A 17,752-nucleotide genomic window follows, 5' to 3' on the forward strand; every position below is an offset into this window, starting at 1 on the left:
TTTTCTTCACCAAATTTTGCATTCCTAACTTGTTGACATAAATAAGGGATGTATTATGATCATTTTTGGGATGCGTTTTGAATCAATTTACTAGTATCTTGTTAATCAGAGGTCTGAATATTATGTTAATGAGAAAGTATAGAGATTATTGGTCTTTCTTCTTTTTTAAAAAAATGACATTTTTCTTTCTTTTTTCTTTTTTAGCACAAGCCCACCGTACTGTTGTGTGGATCTGTATTCACTTCGTACTGGGGAGATGGTCAAGTCCATTCAATTTAAGACACCTATTTATGATCTCCATTGCAATAAACGGTAATGATTTTTTCATATGTTTCTTGTGTAAAATAAGAAACATGCTCTCCTGGGCATGGAGAACTCTACCAGTTTCAATCACTAACTTAGATTTATTTTTAAAAATCTCAAGGAAACACCTTCTGAATTCTGTTCAGTGGAATAGCTCTAAGATTTCTTGATGAATATATTCAGACTTCTAGTCTTGATCTGTTAGGGAATTGTGTATTCAGTTTAGTGGGATATAACGAGCATTTGTAAAACAAAATAGAAATGAATAGAAAGTATCTGAGCAAACTTGAAAAGGTTAAGTATTGTTTTGAGAAATCTTTTAATGTAGCTTTTTATATGTATTTTGTATATGCTGATTTATGATGTGAAATGTAGTTTTGCTGTGAGAACCCACCAAAATTTTTGAAAAGCGTGTTCCTGAACTATAAAAAAAAGCTTTAAAATATTTTTATTCCTTCACACTTCACAGTGGAGCTAAAATAGGGACTAGACTGATTTGTATCCTTTAAAATTTATTTCATTTAATTGCTGGGAAAATATTCAGATCTATCTTGAACTTCTATGTGACCTCTACTGCTAATGACAAATTAATCACAGAACATTAGAGGAGAAAGGAACCTTAGGAATCTTCCATCACTCAACACTTTCCTTTTCCACTTAAGCAAACTGAAGCCCTGGGATGGTAAATATCTTGATCATTAGCCCTTACATGCCACATATAAATCTTCCATGCCATTAAAAAGCTAAACACCTGAAATATAGAAAATAAATTGCTTTCTGCCATTTCAGTAAATTTAAGTGAAGCAAAAGACTCACAGGTTAGATTTTAAAGAGATGTTTTGAAACGTGACTCAGTAAGGTTGAATGTAGAAGGGAGGGCAAAGACATACTTAAAAAATATAAATAAAAGGAAGGTGGGTTTTGATACTAATAAGAGAAATATTTGAATTCAAGTATAGAAAGATGAAAATTGTAGGATGTAGGAAAAATACCCAATATATTATTGCTAGAATAATATGATTGTCCCATAACACATCAGGTTGGTCAGAAGGGTATAGAAGTGTTAAACAACATTATTGAAGGGGTAGATCCTGCAGACATATTTAACCCTGGACTGTCCTTTGTGCTGTCACAAACTTGATTACATATTATTTGGTCAAAAAATAACGTGAACACATACTAAAAAGTACAGAGAAGATTTTTAGACCACAGCTTCCTTGTATTTCAGTTACATAAATATACTGGAAGTCAAAAAACAACACAAAACTCTTTCTCTTATTTGCTTTCCTCTTTAATTTAAAATGTTTGCTCCATTTTAAAGAAGAAATCGAAACTGTAATTGTATATCATCTGAAAATTAATCGCAAAATATAGTTGCTCAGTTGCTTAGGTACTTTATTTAAAGGTTTCAGTTCCCCCACAGATACATGTAGTCACCTATATCTGAATTGCTCCTCATTCTCCAAAAAGCATACGTATCAATAAATGGAGCATATAAAATCACCTGTAGCCCATGCTTAATTCATAACTGCGCAAGAGTGAATACTACAACTAGAAATTTTAAATTTGAGGAAGGTAGAGCTTATTCGGGAGCCCTTGCAAGAGGTGATATGACAAGAGTGTATGATATGGCAGAAAGGAGACTATGATGGGAATTTATTGGTGCAGAAGGGACATAAGTAAACTATGGTTCACTCCCAGAAGCATTGGCTCTGTTGGAGACCTAGTAGTTTAAAGCACTAAGGGATCAAAAGGGTCTCGGGAAATGTGCAGGAACAGATGTATCCTTGAAAATTCCTTCTGGCAGTATGGCAGGCAATGTTAAGGGTAATAAGTCTTCAAATAAATAAATGTAATAAAGAGAAGATATGATGTAAACCTTAGTGAAACAAGGTAGCAACACTGACTCAGAACATTTATCGCTCCCCCATTGTAACCCCCCAATAAAACAGTAATTTATAAAGTCTGATGCTAATGAAAATATAGATAAGTGTACCAATGCAACAGAATAGAATCTCAGATTAGACACACACAACCCTCTATGGACATGTGACTTATAAAGGTTCCGCTGCAGGTAAGTTTTTTCTAAAAGTATTGCTCCAGCACTCAGATATTGATACAGAAAAAACTCAAGTCTTGACTCCTAAACAAAAAACGATGCTATGTGAATTCTAACTCTAACCATGAAAGATAATACCATTTATTTGTAGGAACATTTTCAATTACAAATTCAATTTATTTTACATTTACAAGTCTATTAAGACTTTAAAGTTCTTTCTAGCATAAGTTTTGATAATTTGTCTTGATAATTTGTCATTTATTAGTTTTGATAATTTATCAATAGTTTTGACAATGGTCTTCCCAGTCATTTGTCCATTAAGTCTTCTAATTTATTGGAATTAAGTTGTTTGTAATATTCCTACATTGCTAATTTAATGACTGTAGGTTATCTAGTGATGTAGGTAATTTATGAATTCTATTTTCTTTTCTTTTTTGGGGGTTGAGAGGACTGGATCTCACTCTGTCACCCAGGCTGGAGTGCAGTGGCACCATCACGGCTCATTGCATCCTTAAACTCCCAAGTTCAAGCAATCCTCTTGACTCAGCCTCCCTGTAGCTGGAACTGCAGGCATGTGCCACCACGCCTGGCTAATTTTTTTGACTTTTTTTTTGTAGAGACAAGGTCCCACTATGTTGTCCAGGCTGGTCTAGAACTCCTGGTTCAAGTGGTCCTCCTGCCTTGGGCTGGGATTAGAGGCATGAGCCACTGTGCGCAATCTCTCTATTTTCTTGATCAATCTACCTAGAGATTTGGTTTTATTTCCGGCTGTCCGTTTATTTATAGGGAAGTAGTGTGGGGTATGTGTCGATTATCATGTTCAGCAGTTTAATTTCTAGTTTGCCAACTTTTTTTTTTTTTTTTTTGCATAACCGGGCATTGTATTTAGTGAAGTCAATATGAAGATGATTATGTATTTCCTTTTCAATTTGTTAAAAGAATAAATTATATTGGATGATTTCCCAGTATTAAACCATTCTTACACTCTGGGTTTCACCCTAGGGGTAATTATCTATAATCGTTTTTATATATTCCTGGATTTAATTTTTGCATCTGTGTTCATGAGGGAGATTCATGTATATTTTCTTTTTCTTATTATGCCTTGTCTGTTTTTTTGTTTCATTCATTAGACCCTTAGGAAGATATTTCTTTTTTTGGAATTTTCTATGATAATTTGTATAGGATTGTTATGCTATTTTTCTTAAATCTTTTGAGTTGCTGTCATTGGGTTCACATATATTTATGGTTATTATGACCCTTTATGAACCATCCTTTGTTAATAGTGATATTCTTGTTCTTAATGTTTATCTGATAATAATATATACATTTCAGCTCTTTTGTTACTACACGTATGGTACATATTTTTCCATTTTTCAGTTTTAAGCTAGTTGTGTGTTTGAATTCGTTGGTGTAGACATAATATGGTATCATTATCCAGTCTGACAGTTTCTAGTTTTAAATATTCTATGTTTATAAAATAAATTATGAGAAGGAATGAGAATATTATGTGCATGTGTATGTGTTTATATAGAGTGTGTGTATATATGTGCATGTGTGTGTATGTGTGTATATATACTTATGTGTATATCAGTATGTATATGCACACATACATACACCCCATATATGTCTGTATGTATATACACACATACACACACACATGCCCCATATATGTCTGTATGTATATATCTGTATGTATATACACACATACACACACATACCCCATATATATCTGTATGTATATATCTGTATGTATATATCTGTATGTATATACACACATACACACACACCCCATATATATCTGTATGTATATATCTGTATGTATATACACACATACACACACCCCCCATATCTATCTGTATGTATATACACACATACACACCCCCCCATATATATCTGTATGTATATACACACATACACACACAGCCCCCATGTCTATCTGTATGTATATACATACATACACACACATACACCATCTATATCTGTATGTATGTACACACATACACACACACACCCATATCTATCTGTATGTATATACACATATACATACACATACCCCATATATATCTGTATGTATATACACACATACAGACACACCATATATATCTGTATGTATATACACACATACACACACACACCCCATATATATCTGTATGTGTATATCTGTATGTATATATACACACACCCCATATATATCTGTGTGTATATATCTGTATGTATATACACACATACACACACACACCCCATAAGTACTTTCTCTTTGGTTCCATTGACTCTTAATAATGGTGCATATTTTTTTTGTGTGTGTGTGTTTCATTATTTGATATTTTCTGTCAAACACTGTGTGTAGAGGAATAGTACAGACGTTGGTTATTAAATATGGAAATGCCTTTTCTTCTATTGGCATTAAAAGGGTATTAAGTTGATATAATATATAGGTGAGGTGGTTTGAGGCTTTAGTATAGTAACAGAACAGAAATGGAATTTACAATTGAGTAATTCTAAAATTTCATATTATCTCCTTTATAAGGATATTATCTCTACCTTTTTGTATATTCAGAGTACACATACACATGTATAGCAAATTATCACTTATTAGTAAAAGCAACCCAGTAAAATATATATAGAAAAGTTTTTAACGGGCCCAGCTAGACAAAAAAATCGCAAGGATCTAACAGTAGTCACTCATTAGAATTATTCTGCATCAGTAACTGAAATTGTTCTTTTTAAAGATGAACAAAATTAATAAAGCATGCATATGAAATAATACATTTTCCTTTTTTTCTACTCATATTAGCATCTGTTGCTCAGATTTACCAGCCTCCAATTTTGAAAAATAAGCTATTGGTTTGTTAAATATTTAGTAACAATTATAATCTTTATTTGATTTTTTGAAGTAAATATTAAGCTTGGCTATTTATATTAATATCCTGCAAGGATAGCACAATATAAAGTAGTGGCTTTGGATGTATTTTAGGAATTTTGCTTTAAAAAAGTGTTTATAGCTAAATTATTTTCTAATTATTTATAAATCTTGGGCATTGAGAAAAATATTGCTTTTACAGATTCTTAGTGAATTTTACTATATTGAGTCAATCAGAAATGACTTATATTTATGAGTAGCAGTTGGGAAATTCATCCGCCATTTAAACTTAAAGTGATGGGTTACATAAATCCATTTTATCTTTAATACCATGACTAAAACATCACTGGAAAAACACTTTAGTAGATAGCCAACAATCTATTATCTTCTCCATTCTTTTTTTTTCATTTCCTTTTGAGACAGGATCTCACTATGTTGCCTAGGCTGGTCTCAATCTCCTGGGCTCAAGTGATTCTCCTGCCTCAGCCTCTTGAGTAGCTGGGATTACAGGTATGCAGCACTGTGCTGGGCTTGATCTTATCCATCCTTACTGTAGACTTATTCGATTCAAAAATAAATGAAAACAAAACTTTATTTTATGTATTTATATTTTTAGAGAGAAGATCTTGCTGTTGCCCAGGCTGGAGTGCAATGGTGCGATTGTAGCACCCTGCAGCTTCGACCTCCTGGGCTCAAGAGATCCTCCTGCCTCAGCCTCCTGAGTAGCTAGGACTACAGGCTCACACCACCACACCTGGATAATTTATTTGTATTATTTCTTATAGAGACAGGGTCTTCCTACATTGCCCAGGCTGGTCTCAACCTCCTGGGCTCAAGTGATCCTTCTGCCTTGGCCTCCAGGAATGTTGGGATTGTAGGCATGAGCTACCATGCCTGGCTGAAACAAAACTATTAAAAGACAAACATTTTTTGAGGTGGTAGTTTTTTCTTCCATCACGTTTCTTCTAGTCATCTCTATCTTATTTATGTATAGCATTTTGTGGTTTATATTTTTACACATTTTAAGAGGCAGAAGTTTCTAGCCTAAATATTATAGGAAATGTTTAATTTTAAAATTGCATTAGTAGGCACTTGTTTTCATCTAGACGATATAATGCATTTCTGATTCCACTTACAGAATTTCACATTCACTTTTTTTCTTTCTGTTTTTTTTTTCCCTCTAATTTTAGGATCCTTGTTGTAGTCTTGCAGGAGAAAATTGCTGCCTTTGATAGCTGTACTTTCACGAAGAAATTCTTTGTCACAAGTATGTAACAATTTTTTTCCCTTCTTATGCCTTTGTGTTTATACTACTTACTTGACACAATCAGCAAACTAATTGTAATTTTCTCAACAGTATTTAATGTTTTCAGTTTTGATGATTTTCTTGTGATTCTGTGGATATTCTCGTTGAGTAATATACTTGTATGATACATATTTTCAACTTTCCAACACATTTTCTTTATATTACTAAGCAACCTTTGTTGTAGGTTACCTCACTTTCTCCTTACATACTCTCCTTGAGTTAGTGATTTAGTTTCATGTAGCTGATTAATACTTTCAAAGCAGTTGTTAAATTGCTTAACATGCCATACTTTTATACAGTATACCTTTACATATGAGCAAAATTTGTTTCTACTAACATTAGTATCTGTCATTTAACCAAAAGGTGAAAAAAATATATTTTTCAAATAAGGACTTATATTTTAAAACAGTGTTTAAAAATCTTCAATACTGTTAAATAAAAATGTACTTATAAGGCTGTAAGCACAATTTCCTTTAAAAGTTTTGTTTTTGTAAATTGATAATATTTGCAGCTTTTCTGTGGGAGTATTTGGCACCTTGAGATTTTCTAATAGGAGAATTTGTGGTAAGTCCTCATTTGGGTCAACTTACAGATTTTCTGTATGATGAAAAAAATGTAAACACGTAAAGCCTTGGAAAATATATTGGCAGAATCAGTATAGAAGCTGGCACATTTTCAAAGAAAGCAATTTAGCAGTTTCATATTACCAATTTTACTATAATTTCTCAATTTAAACCATATATGACAGAGAAAAGAGTGAAAAAACCTTTTACTCAGAAGAGAGAATAGAGTGTGTATTCTTCTTAGTTTTTATTGCTATTTGAAATTGAAAGTTCCTGCAGAAAAAATGTATTTTTAGTCATCTTAAAATGGTTAAATGTGTCTTAAATATATAAATGTCTTCAATTTTCAATAATTTGGCCTATTTAAACATGTAATAATATAGTGCTATGGCAAAAATACTCTATCTTAATTAAATTTCTAGTGCCACAGATATGACATTTCTTTTCCTGTAAAGGCCATAAACAATAACTTTTTATTTTGGGGAATATACACATGTATATAATTAGATTAGTAGTATGATAAACACCCATGCATTTATTGTCTAGTTTCAACAACTATCAAATAATGGGCAGTCTTTTTCATTTATACTCCTTCCCCAATTATTTTGAAGCATATTGCAGACATTATAGAATTTAATTTGTACATATTTATTATCTACATCTGAAAAATAAGAACTTCGAAAAATTACCAAGTGATTATATAATTATCATCCAAACTGCAGTCTTTTGATTTGCACAGTTGCCATACTGGACTTAACTCTGATCAACATATGTAAACTTCTGAAGTCCTGAGCGAACACAGATATATGGTTATCTTGTCCGTTTACTACCAATGAAACTCCCAAGGTTTTTGGTACACCAAAACCTACTTTATGAAAGTTTAGTGTCCTTGATAAATCTTTTCTACAACTTAATTTTCATGCTTCTTATGTCCCATTTAATTTGAACCACTCATTATTCTCATTTTGTTGGAGGTACATTTTTCCTTTGTCTTCGTGACCAGAATGGCCTTTTCACTAATACCCCTTCTCTTTATGATGTTTTAATCCCATATATCTTTCTTGTCCCAGTGTAGATAGTAATTCTTGTATGAAGTCTTTCTTGACCCCTTTAGCTTACAGCAACTTCTCCTTCTAAATCCCCTAAAGATAACATTTCCCACTGTCTGTTTGTAGAACACTAGATTTTCAACATACTTTGCAAATCAGGATGCCCTGGTCAAATATGCTTAGGAAATGCTACCTTCTGTTGAGACTAGCAATGGTGATTAGTATTTTGTCTGTTTAAATTTATTTAATACATTTCTTTATTTCCTATATTTATTTGATAACAGACCTCATTTGTTAACCAACACCCTTTGGGAATGCTTTTGTAGTATGTCATCTCTGCCTCTCTTAAGGCACTTACATTCTATCTTGTATACATTTTCTATCTGTTTGCCACTAGACAGTAATCTCATTGAGAGAAGAGTTACTCAGTTTGTTTTGGATTGAGGAAATAAAGTTTTACCATGGAAGGCATAATGTGTCTATTATGTCCTTGCCAACATAAAAATATTAATGATTTTTTTGTTCTTTTAATAATAAAACCCAGTTCACTAAAGGTGAATACATTTATCAAAATTATGTTCGGTTTCAAAGCACAAGCAGTTCTTTTTCAGAATGTTTAGTTAATGAAAATGTTTGTGATAATAGTATGTCTGAAAATGTAGTGCTTCTCTGTCAACAGTTATCAGATGAAGAAAATTATTTATATAGGATCAGTACAGATCTTTATAAGTCTGAGTTGGAAATTAAAAGTAAGTGGTGAATATTTTAAGAAATTATATATATATATGCATAGATGAATGAAATTTCTCTCTTACAAGTCACATTGGGGTAAATCCAGAAATTTTGGAAAGGATGAGTTTGTTAGAAAATTATGTCTTCATAGGCATCAGCTCTTGAGTATCTCTCTCGTATCTGCAGTATCTCTCCTGTCTATCTCTAAAGGATTTCCCCTTTGAAAATGGGATCTTCTGTTCTGCAAACTTTTAGTAAGCACAAAACATAAGTCAAATTTGATAAAAGTGAACAGGAGACTGAGTTGTTAGCACTCTTTCTTAATGCCTTTCATACTTTCCTTTTTCCTTAATGTCTTTTTGGGACATCTTTGCCATGTATTCCTGAATACTTCCACCTGAATTGCTGGACGACTGAATAGATGAAACAAGTTGTGTTAAGGCATTAGTCTCTCTTGTATTCTGTGAATTCTTCACTACAGGAAGAAGAGATCTAGAGGGATCAACAGTGTTTGTGGTACTGTAGAAAGGTACTTTAAAAGTGAAATGCAGCTTCTAGTGAAGTCCTGGTCAAGTGGCTGGAGGTCCACAGTGATGAATTTTTGGTAATTCCTGACCCACAAAGATTGTCACTTATTCTCTCAGAGTAATGTTTGCATACTGGCTGTCATGGGTTGGGCATTCCTTAAAATCTATTTAGTGTGGATTTCATAAAATCTGAAATGTATGTTACTTAAATGGTTAAAATGTTGAAAAAAGAGTAGTAAATAAAAGTACATTCTGTCATTTCTGGGAATAAATGTTGGAAATAAGTGTAATTAACTACGTATATAAGCCCAGTAATGTCTTTTTTTTTTTTTTTTTTTGAGATGGAGTCTCACTCTTTTGCCCAGGCTAGAGTGCAGTGGCATGTTCTTGGCTCACTGCAGCCTCCACCTCCTGGGCTCAAGCAATTCTCCTGCCTCAGCTTCCCAAGTAGCTGGGACTACAGGCATGCACCACCACGCCCGGCTAATTTTTGTATTTTTAGTAGAGATGGGGTTTTACCATGTTGTCCAGGCTGGTCTCGAACTCCTGAGCTCAGGTGATCTGCCCGCCTTGGCCTTCCAAAGTTCTGGAATTACAGGCATGAGCCTCCGTGCCCGGCCAGTAATGTCTTTGAGGAAAGATGTTCGTAATTTTAATACAGTTATCAGAAGGTAGGATAGTGCATATCTTGGGAAGAATAGTGACTGAAAGGGAGTATTAAGAGGGTGCTTTAGGGAATCTATAATGTCCTTTTTTTGTCTGGTTGTTATTTATGTGTTCAATATGTGTTCACTTTGTTGATTTGGGTAATGCTGCATGTATATTTTATTTCAGTATGCACTTAATATGAAAAAGTTCAGAAAGCAACAGTAACATGTTTGTGATTTCTTTCTTCATACTCTGGATACAATTTGATGTAGCATTTCACTGCAGGTCCCCCTTACCTGTTCATTTACAAATACCCTTACCAATAGTAGTAATGTATTTTATTTCATATTTCTGTTAGGAGGTATGTCATTCTTAGTTACAAATTATTTTTCTTGAAAACCCTACAGGTCAAATTTATGCATATGACATATGATTTTAGGTTGGTAAGATTGATGATATTCTGTAAATATTTGAATGAAGGAATTTGGCTGATTTTCTTTGAAATTACAGCTTCCTCTAAAGTGATTTATATCAATATTTAGAACAAAATTTACCATGACCAGATTTTTAAAATTAAAGAACAAAGGGTGCCACTTCAAAAGTAGAAAGAATCTTATTTTCCTCCAGTTTCTCCTCTTCTCCCTGTTCCTTTATACAGACTGAAACTTTTGTCAGGTGAATCCCATGCTATAAGCTGGTTTTGCCTGTTAGACTGAAAGGTATAGGATATAGAGACTGGAGGACAGGATACTGGGATGTAGGGAGTGGGTGGGACAGGGTATACTGAGATAGCATTTGTGGTAGTTCATTTGCCTGTAGCACATAGTTTTTCTCCATTTATTGGTACCTAGTTCTTAAGGTAGGACCATAGCCCATGTCGAATGACAAGATCTCCACTTAATGAGGATGTTGTTTTGATCATGCAAGCAATTATCTTCTAAAATAGTTTGAAAAGGTTTTGTATAATACCTTTTTAGTGCATTGGTTATATGTGAATACAATGAAGGGACTGTAAAATAAGTAGAGACAGCTGTGTCCATCAGAGCAAGCATCATGGGAATTTGTGCCAAAGGGTGGAAGGAACAGGTAAAGAGAGCTGATAGAGGACTGTTAATGGAACGCATCCAATATGATGAGAAAGGAGACACCTTTGTATTTGGATATAAAGAAAAAGTCGCCTTGAGCAGCTGTCTGATGTGGAAATCCAAAACCCATGTATGATTAGGAAAACAAAAGACAAAGACCGATAGATGTCATTAGCAGTCATTTTCAGTGTTCTTAAATTGAAAGGTAGATATGAAGTCTCCAGAGAGATCAAAGGAGTGTACGGTAAGCAATCTTGTTCCATTGGCCTCTGTTTTTACTTGGAGGAGAAAACTTATTTCTTATAATCTTAGTGTTATTTCTTGGTTTTAATGTGTTCTTCATTTATGTTAATGATTAATAACAAATAGAACAAATGGAAATGCAAATTTTACTTTAAAATGCAAAATTATCTTTAAGTTTTGAAAGAGGAGCTCTGCTTTTATGTGAAGAAACAAGTTTGTAATATTTATGAGAATTCATCAATAGGTTAGTGTGAGTTCTAAGTTCAGCTTACATTAAAAGTTAAACCTATCTTTGTTTTTCTGAGTTCTCCATAAGATGGAAAAGGTCACTATGATGTTTTTAGGGCATGTGCTGGTGCTGGATACATAGTGGACACTCAGTGAATATATATGCAATGAACTAACTTGTGACTTTTTCATTCTCTGCACGCAATTCTTACCCATTGAGTCTTAGAATGGCAGTACTCTGAAATTCATGGTGTGCTTCATATACATGAAAAGTAAACCAAAAATAAAACAGGAGTTTTAAACTAAAAACTCATAAAACCTTATAAGAGTCCTTAATCAGCTGTATGATGGTTAAACAAATCTGTGAAATGGTATTTAATATTTTATATGCTTATGTGTTTTTCTGGGGAGGATGTTCACATTTTGTTGTTGTTGTTGTTTGTTTTTTTTGAGATGGAGTCTTGCTCTGTCGCCAGGCTGGAGTGCTGTGGCGCAATCTTGGCTCACTGCAACCTCCGCCTCCCGGCTTCAAGTGATTCTCCTGCCTCAGCCTCTCAAGTAGCTGGGATTACAGGCGCATGCCACCACACCCAGCTAATTTTTACATTTTTAGTAGAGACAGGGTTTCACCATGTTGGCCAGGATGGTCTTGATCTCTTGACCTTGTGATCCATCCGCCTTGGCCTCCGAAAGTGCTGGGATTACAGGCATGAGCCACCGCGCCTAGCCATATGCCACATTTTATCTGATCATTAGTTGACAGGTATTTAGTTTGTTTCTACTTTTGGGCTGTTGTAGATAACGCTTGTATGAACACTAGTGCACAAGTTTTTCAGTGGACATATGTTCTCTTGGGTATAAACATTTAGCTACAAGTTTTTGTAATTTTGAAATTTGAATTTCCCTGATGGCTAATGACACTGACCATTTTTAATGTGCTTATTTGCCATTTGTATATCTCTGTCCATTTTTAAATTGTCTTTTCAATACTGAGTGGTAATAGTTATTTTATATTCTAGATATGTCACTTATCAGATATATTTTTTGCAAAAAATTTTCTCTCATTCTTTAGATTGTCTTTTCACTTTCTTCTTTTTGTTTTGTTTTGTTTTGTTTGTTTGTTTTTGAGACGGAATCTTGCTCTGTCACCCAGGCTGGAGTGCAGTGGTGTGATCTCAGCTCACTGCAAGCTCCGCCTCCTGGATTCATGCCATTCTCCTGCCTCAGCTTCCCGAGTAGCTGGGACTACAGGCGCCCGCCACCACACCCTGCTAATTTTTTGTATTTTTAGTAGAGACGGGATTTCACCGTGTTAGTCAGGATGGTCTCGATCTCCTGACCTTGTGATCCGCCTGCCTTGGCCTCCCAAAGTGCTGGGATTACAGGCGTGAGCCATCGTGCCTGGCCTGGTCTTTACACTTTCTTTATGGTGTCCTTTAAAGCATGTTAAATTTGCATTTGTTTTGATGAAGTCCAATTTATGTATTTTTCTTTTGTCCTATATAAGAAACCATTGCCCAATCCAAGGTCATGAAAATTTACAGTATTTTGTTCTAAGAATTTAATTGTTTAACTTTTATATTTAAGCCTTTGATCCATTTTTGTATGTGGTGTGAGATAGGGGTCCACCTTCATTCCAGTCCAAATGCTTTTGCATTTGGATATCCAGTAGTCCCAGCACCATTTGTTGAAAAGACTTCTTTCACCATTGACTTGTCTTGGTATTCTTGTTGAAAATCAGTGGACTTATAAATGTAAATACCTGTTTTCTTTAAAAAAAGGGCTCAGACTTTTTATTTGTCCTTGCCAGGAAAAATAAGGCAAAGTATCACAGAGAGTAGTTCAGTTTTTTGTTTTTTGAAATGAATTCAGGTCACCTCTCCATTAGGACCACTTTCTGGGAGGATGCCATCTAAAATTGCATCATGCTTGTGTACCTTCTTAATTACTTTTCTAGTAAAGGAAAAATATAGTGTGCTTCTAAAAATTTTTTACCTTCATTTAAATTGGGAAATGAATTCTTTTAACATCCAGTTCTCTTTGTCCAATAACATTGTAAACATGTTAGAATTAGGCCTAGTATTGTAGAGATTCATGTCCCCGCAACCCCTTCACTTGTTTTCAGAGTTTACGTAGAGGCGAAGATTAATCTTTAAAGGAGTCATGCTTATAAGGTTGGGATGGTGCTGAGTGGCTTATGTTCTGCTGATTGCAGCTATAAACCATTCTTTTGGCAAGCAGGAAAACAGTTGTTTTCATTACAATATACTGTAATTCTTGAGGTCCACTGAACTCTAAAAATACGGACTCAAAAAATGAGATGAAGAATTGTAAACTATTTTTCCTTAGGATCCTTTTGTATTTGTGAGGTTAAAGTGGTTATCAGAATTGATTGAGAGTTAGATTATTTAGTTTTAAAGCTAATTCAGGAGATTCGCTATGTCTAATGTAACACCACTGTTCACAAGTACTTGGTTCTGTTTTTCATGATGAATTTTAAAAGGGGAAAAACTTTCTTATAGATCATATTTATCCACATTTCTCCAGCTCTGAAATTGTCAACGGAATACATGTATACATACTCATATAAAATTATATTTTTAATGAATAAGATTAATTTATTCAATGAGTCTAATCTATTGTGTAAATACTACACTATTTATATTACTGTATGTTGTCTTTTTACAGTGTGTTTTTGTCCTATATATGTTTCCATAATATGCATTTAATAGATAATAGTAATATTACAGTTAACCTGAAGTCAGTTTTCCAGAAACCCTAAGTATTGCAAACATACTCCTTCAAACAGTAGCATGAATGAACAGTTTTTTAAAAAGGGAGCAATAAAATGAGAAAGCTTTTATTTTATTTATGTGGACTTTCTTTTAGGGTCTGTCTCTTCTCTATAAGTTTATTGTTTTCTTTTCAAGATGAAAATTCAAAATAGATGACAGTTTAGGGAGCTAGGCTAAAAATGGCTGTGTACTGGAAGCGACAGTAAGGTGTGCTTCTTTACTGCTTTTGAGCATAGCAATAGGAACATAGTCAGAATGACTAGGGAGTGGCGGCAGGGGAGAGTCAGCGGCGAAGAAAACCGATTCTTCAATTTACACATCCCTCTAATCAAGTTGGAGGAAGATAGAAAATAAACAGTAAATATATGTCATAGAACAATTAACTGTTGTTATTGGCTAGAACTGCAAGCAAGAAGAATGATATTGAGTGAAATGTAAATACAAAGGATTATGCAGTTCCCCAACATCTTTCTGTGGAGGCAGGCTTTCAGAGTTACTTGTCTTCACTGGCCTTAGTGAGGTCAAATACTTGTTCTTTTTCTCTCCTCATTGTAGTATCATGTCTGATAGTCTCATTTATCTTTTGCCTTTAAATTCCTGAACCCATCATATCATTTCTCTCTCCTCTCCCAAAATTCTTCCTTGATTTGTGAATGTTAGACTTAAAATGGCCCCTCTTTAACTTCATTCTCTTGTTTAGGAATAACTATATAAAATGCCCACTGTTTGCTGAAAGTGATGACCAGTTCTTTCCAGATTTGTTTCTTATTGGGACAGAGTGAAGCCAAAAGGAAACTAAATAGAGGGGGAAAAATGCACCTTACTTAGCTAACAAAATAATGACTAGTGTTACAGGAATTTTATGTGAGGCTTGAAAAAATATAAGCATTTGATTTTTCTGTTTTTCTGGCATCGACATATGATGCACCAGCAGAAAAGTTATTAAGAGATTTCTCAATAGTGCCATTTGAAATTTTTCAGGCTGCTATCCATGTCCAGGGCCAAACATGAATCCTATTGCTCTTGGGAGCCGCTGGCTTGCTTATGCAGAAAACAAGGTAAGACATGGCCTGTGTTTGGATTATTTGTAATGGAGCAAGTGTTGAAGGATTTTCCATAATAAATACCTATGCTCCATAGTTGATTGCCAATAATAAATGTTTTACTTACTAGTTCATTTGCTTTGGTTTGGTTTTAATTGTGCAACTAATAATTGAACTTGTTTAAGGATTTATAAATGTTTGGCAGTTGTCATTAAGTCCAGACTCTGTAGAACCTTAATTGTTTTAGCTTGGTTTTATATAGAGAACTTCATTCTATTAATGTGCAGCATTGAGATGACCACAGTAGTGGTATTAAGGAAAGTAGTTTTTGACTTTTTAGAAATCAGGAGGCAGGAGTAACTTCTGTCTTCATTGGTAGATTAGAAACCTGGGCATAGAATAATTTAATTGACAAGGCTGGGCGTGGTGGCTCACGCCTGTAATCCCAGCACTTTGGGAGGCTGAGGCAGGTGGATCATTTGAGGTCCGGAGTTTGAGACCAGCCTGGCCAACATGGTGAAACCCCGTCTCTACTAAAAATACAAAAATGAGCTGGGCATGGTGGCATGCGCCTGTAATCCCAGCTACTCAGGAGACTGAGACAGGAGAATCGCTTGAGCCTAGGAAGCGGAGGTTGTGGTGAGCTGAGATCGCACCACTGCACTCCATCTGGGCAACAGAGTGAGACCCTGTCTCAAAAAAGGAAAAAAAAAAAAGAATAATTTAATTTACATTAACTATATGCTAACAACTATATCTAAACAAGGGTTCAGCCATTTGTTTTAATAGTTAAATCACACATGTTCACATTTTGTTGACTTTTTCAGTTATTTATCAATTTATTTATTAAGGTCATCATAATAAGTGAAGATACTGTATGCACTAAGAATTTTACTTATGTCTAATTTAAGGAAAAAGGCAAATTTGAATCTTCAAAAAGAAAGATAAAATTCTTTTAATTCCATTTAGTACCCTGCATGTGAATATAGAATGAAATCTTCTAAAAGAAGATTACTATTTTTGGTTTCGTTTTTGCTGGTTGCATAGTTATTGTATCTTGAGATTAATATGAATTAATATGAAATAGTTCTTGACAAAATTAGGATGTGGTAAGTAAAGTAGTTATTTGGTAAAGCCAAATCTACTAAATTTCTAGCCTCTGGAATGTACAAAAATCAAGAAACTACTGAAGAAAATTATTTTTCTGGATAAATTCTTTGAGATCTTATCCATAAGTCTGTCTAACTACTAGATATGTTACATCTTACTGAATTCTGTATTTATAGTCCATTTTGTTTTTTCTCTTGATTTTCCAGTATATCTTGTAAAAATAGCTCTTTCAAATTATTCTTTTCAAACAAAACAAGAGGCATACAAGTAAGTGTAGTGACACAACGGTATCTTCTAATGTTTCTATCTGTAAAGCATTTCCCTTGAGTGCTGGAAACATTCAAGACAAAGATGTATAAATTGTCCCTTGGGCCTTGTGGATGTATTCTCACATATGGGGAACTGCCCATTTGGAAGTGGAGGTAATATATAAATAGTTACATATTGCCTTTGAGGGGAAAGAACTCCCTTCATAGATGCATGGCCTGAATATGCACCAGTTGTTTTCCCTCTTCAGGAAAACATGTTAATATCTGGTGTCATGTACAGAGACCAGACAACGTAGTGGCCTTCACAAGGAGTTTGTGAATCAAATGTTGTGCTTTCATCTCGAAATATTTCTAGATAAATGTCCTTACATAGTATTTTCATAAGAGCTAGCATTTATTTGTTTCTGATTGTTTTAGCTTTGGGACTGAGTATAGAATTGTAAAATTGAATTAAATTTTGGGGTACCAGTCTCTTTCAGTGAAAATGCTCTTTGACTATAAAATCTTAAGAAGCCGTATATCTTTGTTTTGTTTTAAGATTCACAGGGTACACGTGCATGTTGGTTACATAGGTATATTGTGTAAGGGTGGGGATTCGGCTTCTAGTGTATCCATCATCCAGATATTGAACATTGTACCCGATAAGTGATTTTTCAACCCTCAGCTGCCTCTTCCTTCCCCCTTTTTGGAGTCCCCACTGTCTATGTCCATTTTCATCATCATGTGTACCCATTGTTTAACTCCCATTTATATGCGAGAACATGCTATTTTTGATTTTCTGTTTCTGAGTTAGTTCACTTAAGGTAATGGCCTCCAGCTCCAAGCATGTTGCTGCAAAGGACATGATTTCATTCTTTCTGTGGCTGCAAAATATTCCATGGTGTGTATAACCATATTTTCTTTATTCAAATAATCAACTGCTGATAGACACC

General features: G+C 34.3%; 1 protein-coding gene across 12 annotated transcripts in view; it reads left to right on the forward strand.

Annotated features, from left to right (window-relative positions):
• The window catches only part of BCAS3 (BCAS3 microtubule associated cell migration factor), a 703,083-nt gene that overhangs the window by 189,677 nt on the left and 495,654 nt on the right, over positions 1 to 17,752 (forward strand). For all 12 annotated transcript variants that reach the window (XM_024234727.3, XM_024234725.3, XM_024234724.3 and 9 more), the window contains 3 exons: positions 205 to 312; positions 6,413 to 6,489; positions 15,380 to 15,456. In XM_024234727.3, the coding sequence (XP_024090495.1) occupies positions 205 to 312; positions 6,413 to 6,489; positions 15,380 to 15,456 (262 nt within the window). The remainder of the gene's footprint in view (positions 1 to 204; positions 313 to 6,412; positions 6,490 to 15,379; positions 15,457 to 17,752) is intronic.

Source organism: Pongo abelii, chromosome 19, assembly GCF_028885655.2.
Source record: "Pongo abelii isolate AG06213 chromosome 19, NHGRI_mPonAbe1-v2.0_pri, whole genome shotgun sequence".
Taxonomy (NCBI): Eukaryota; Metazoa; Chordata; class Mammalia; order Primates; family Hominidae; genus Pongo; species Pongo abelii.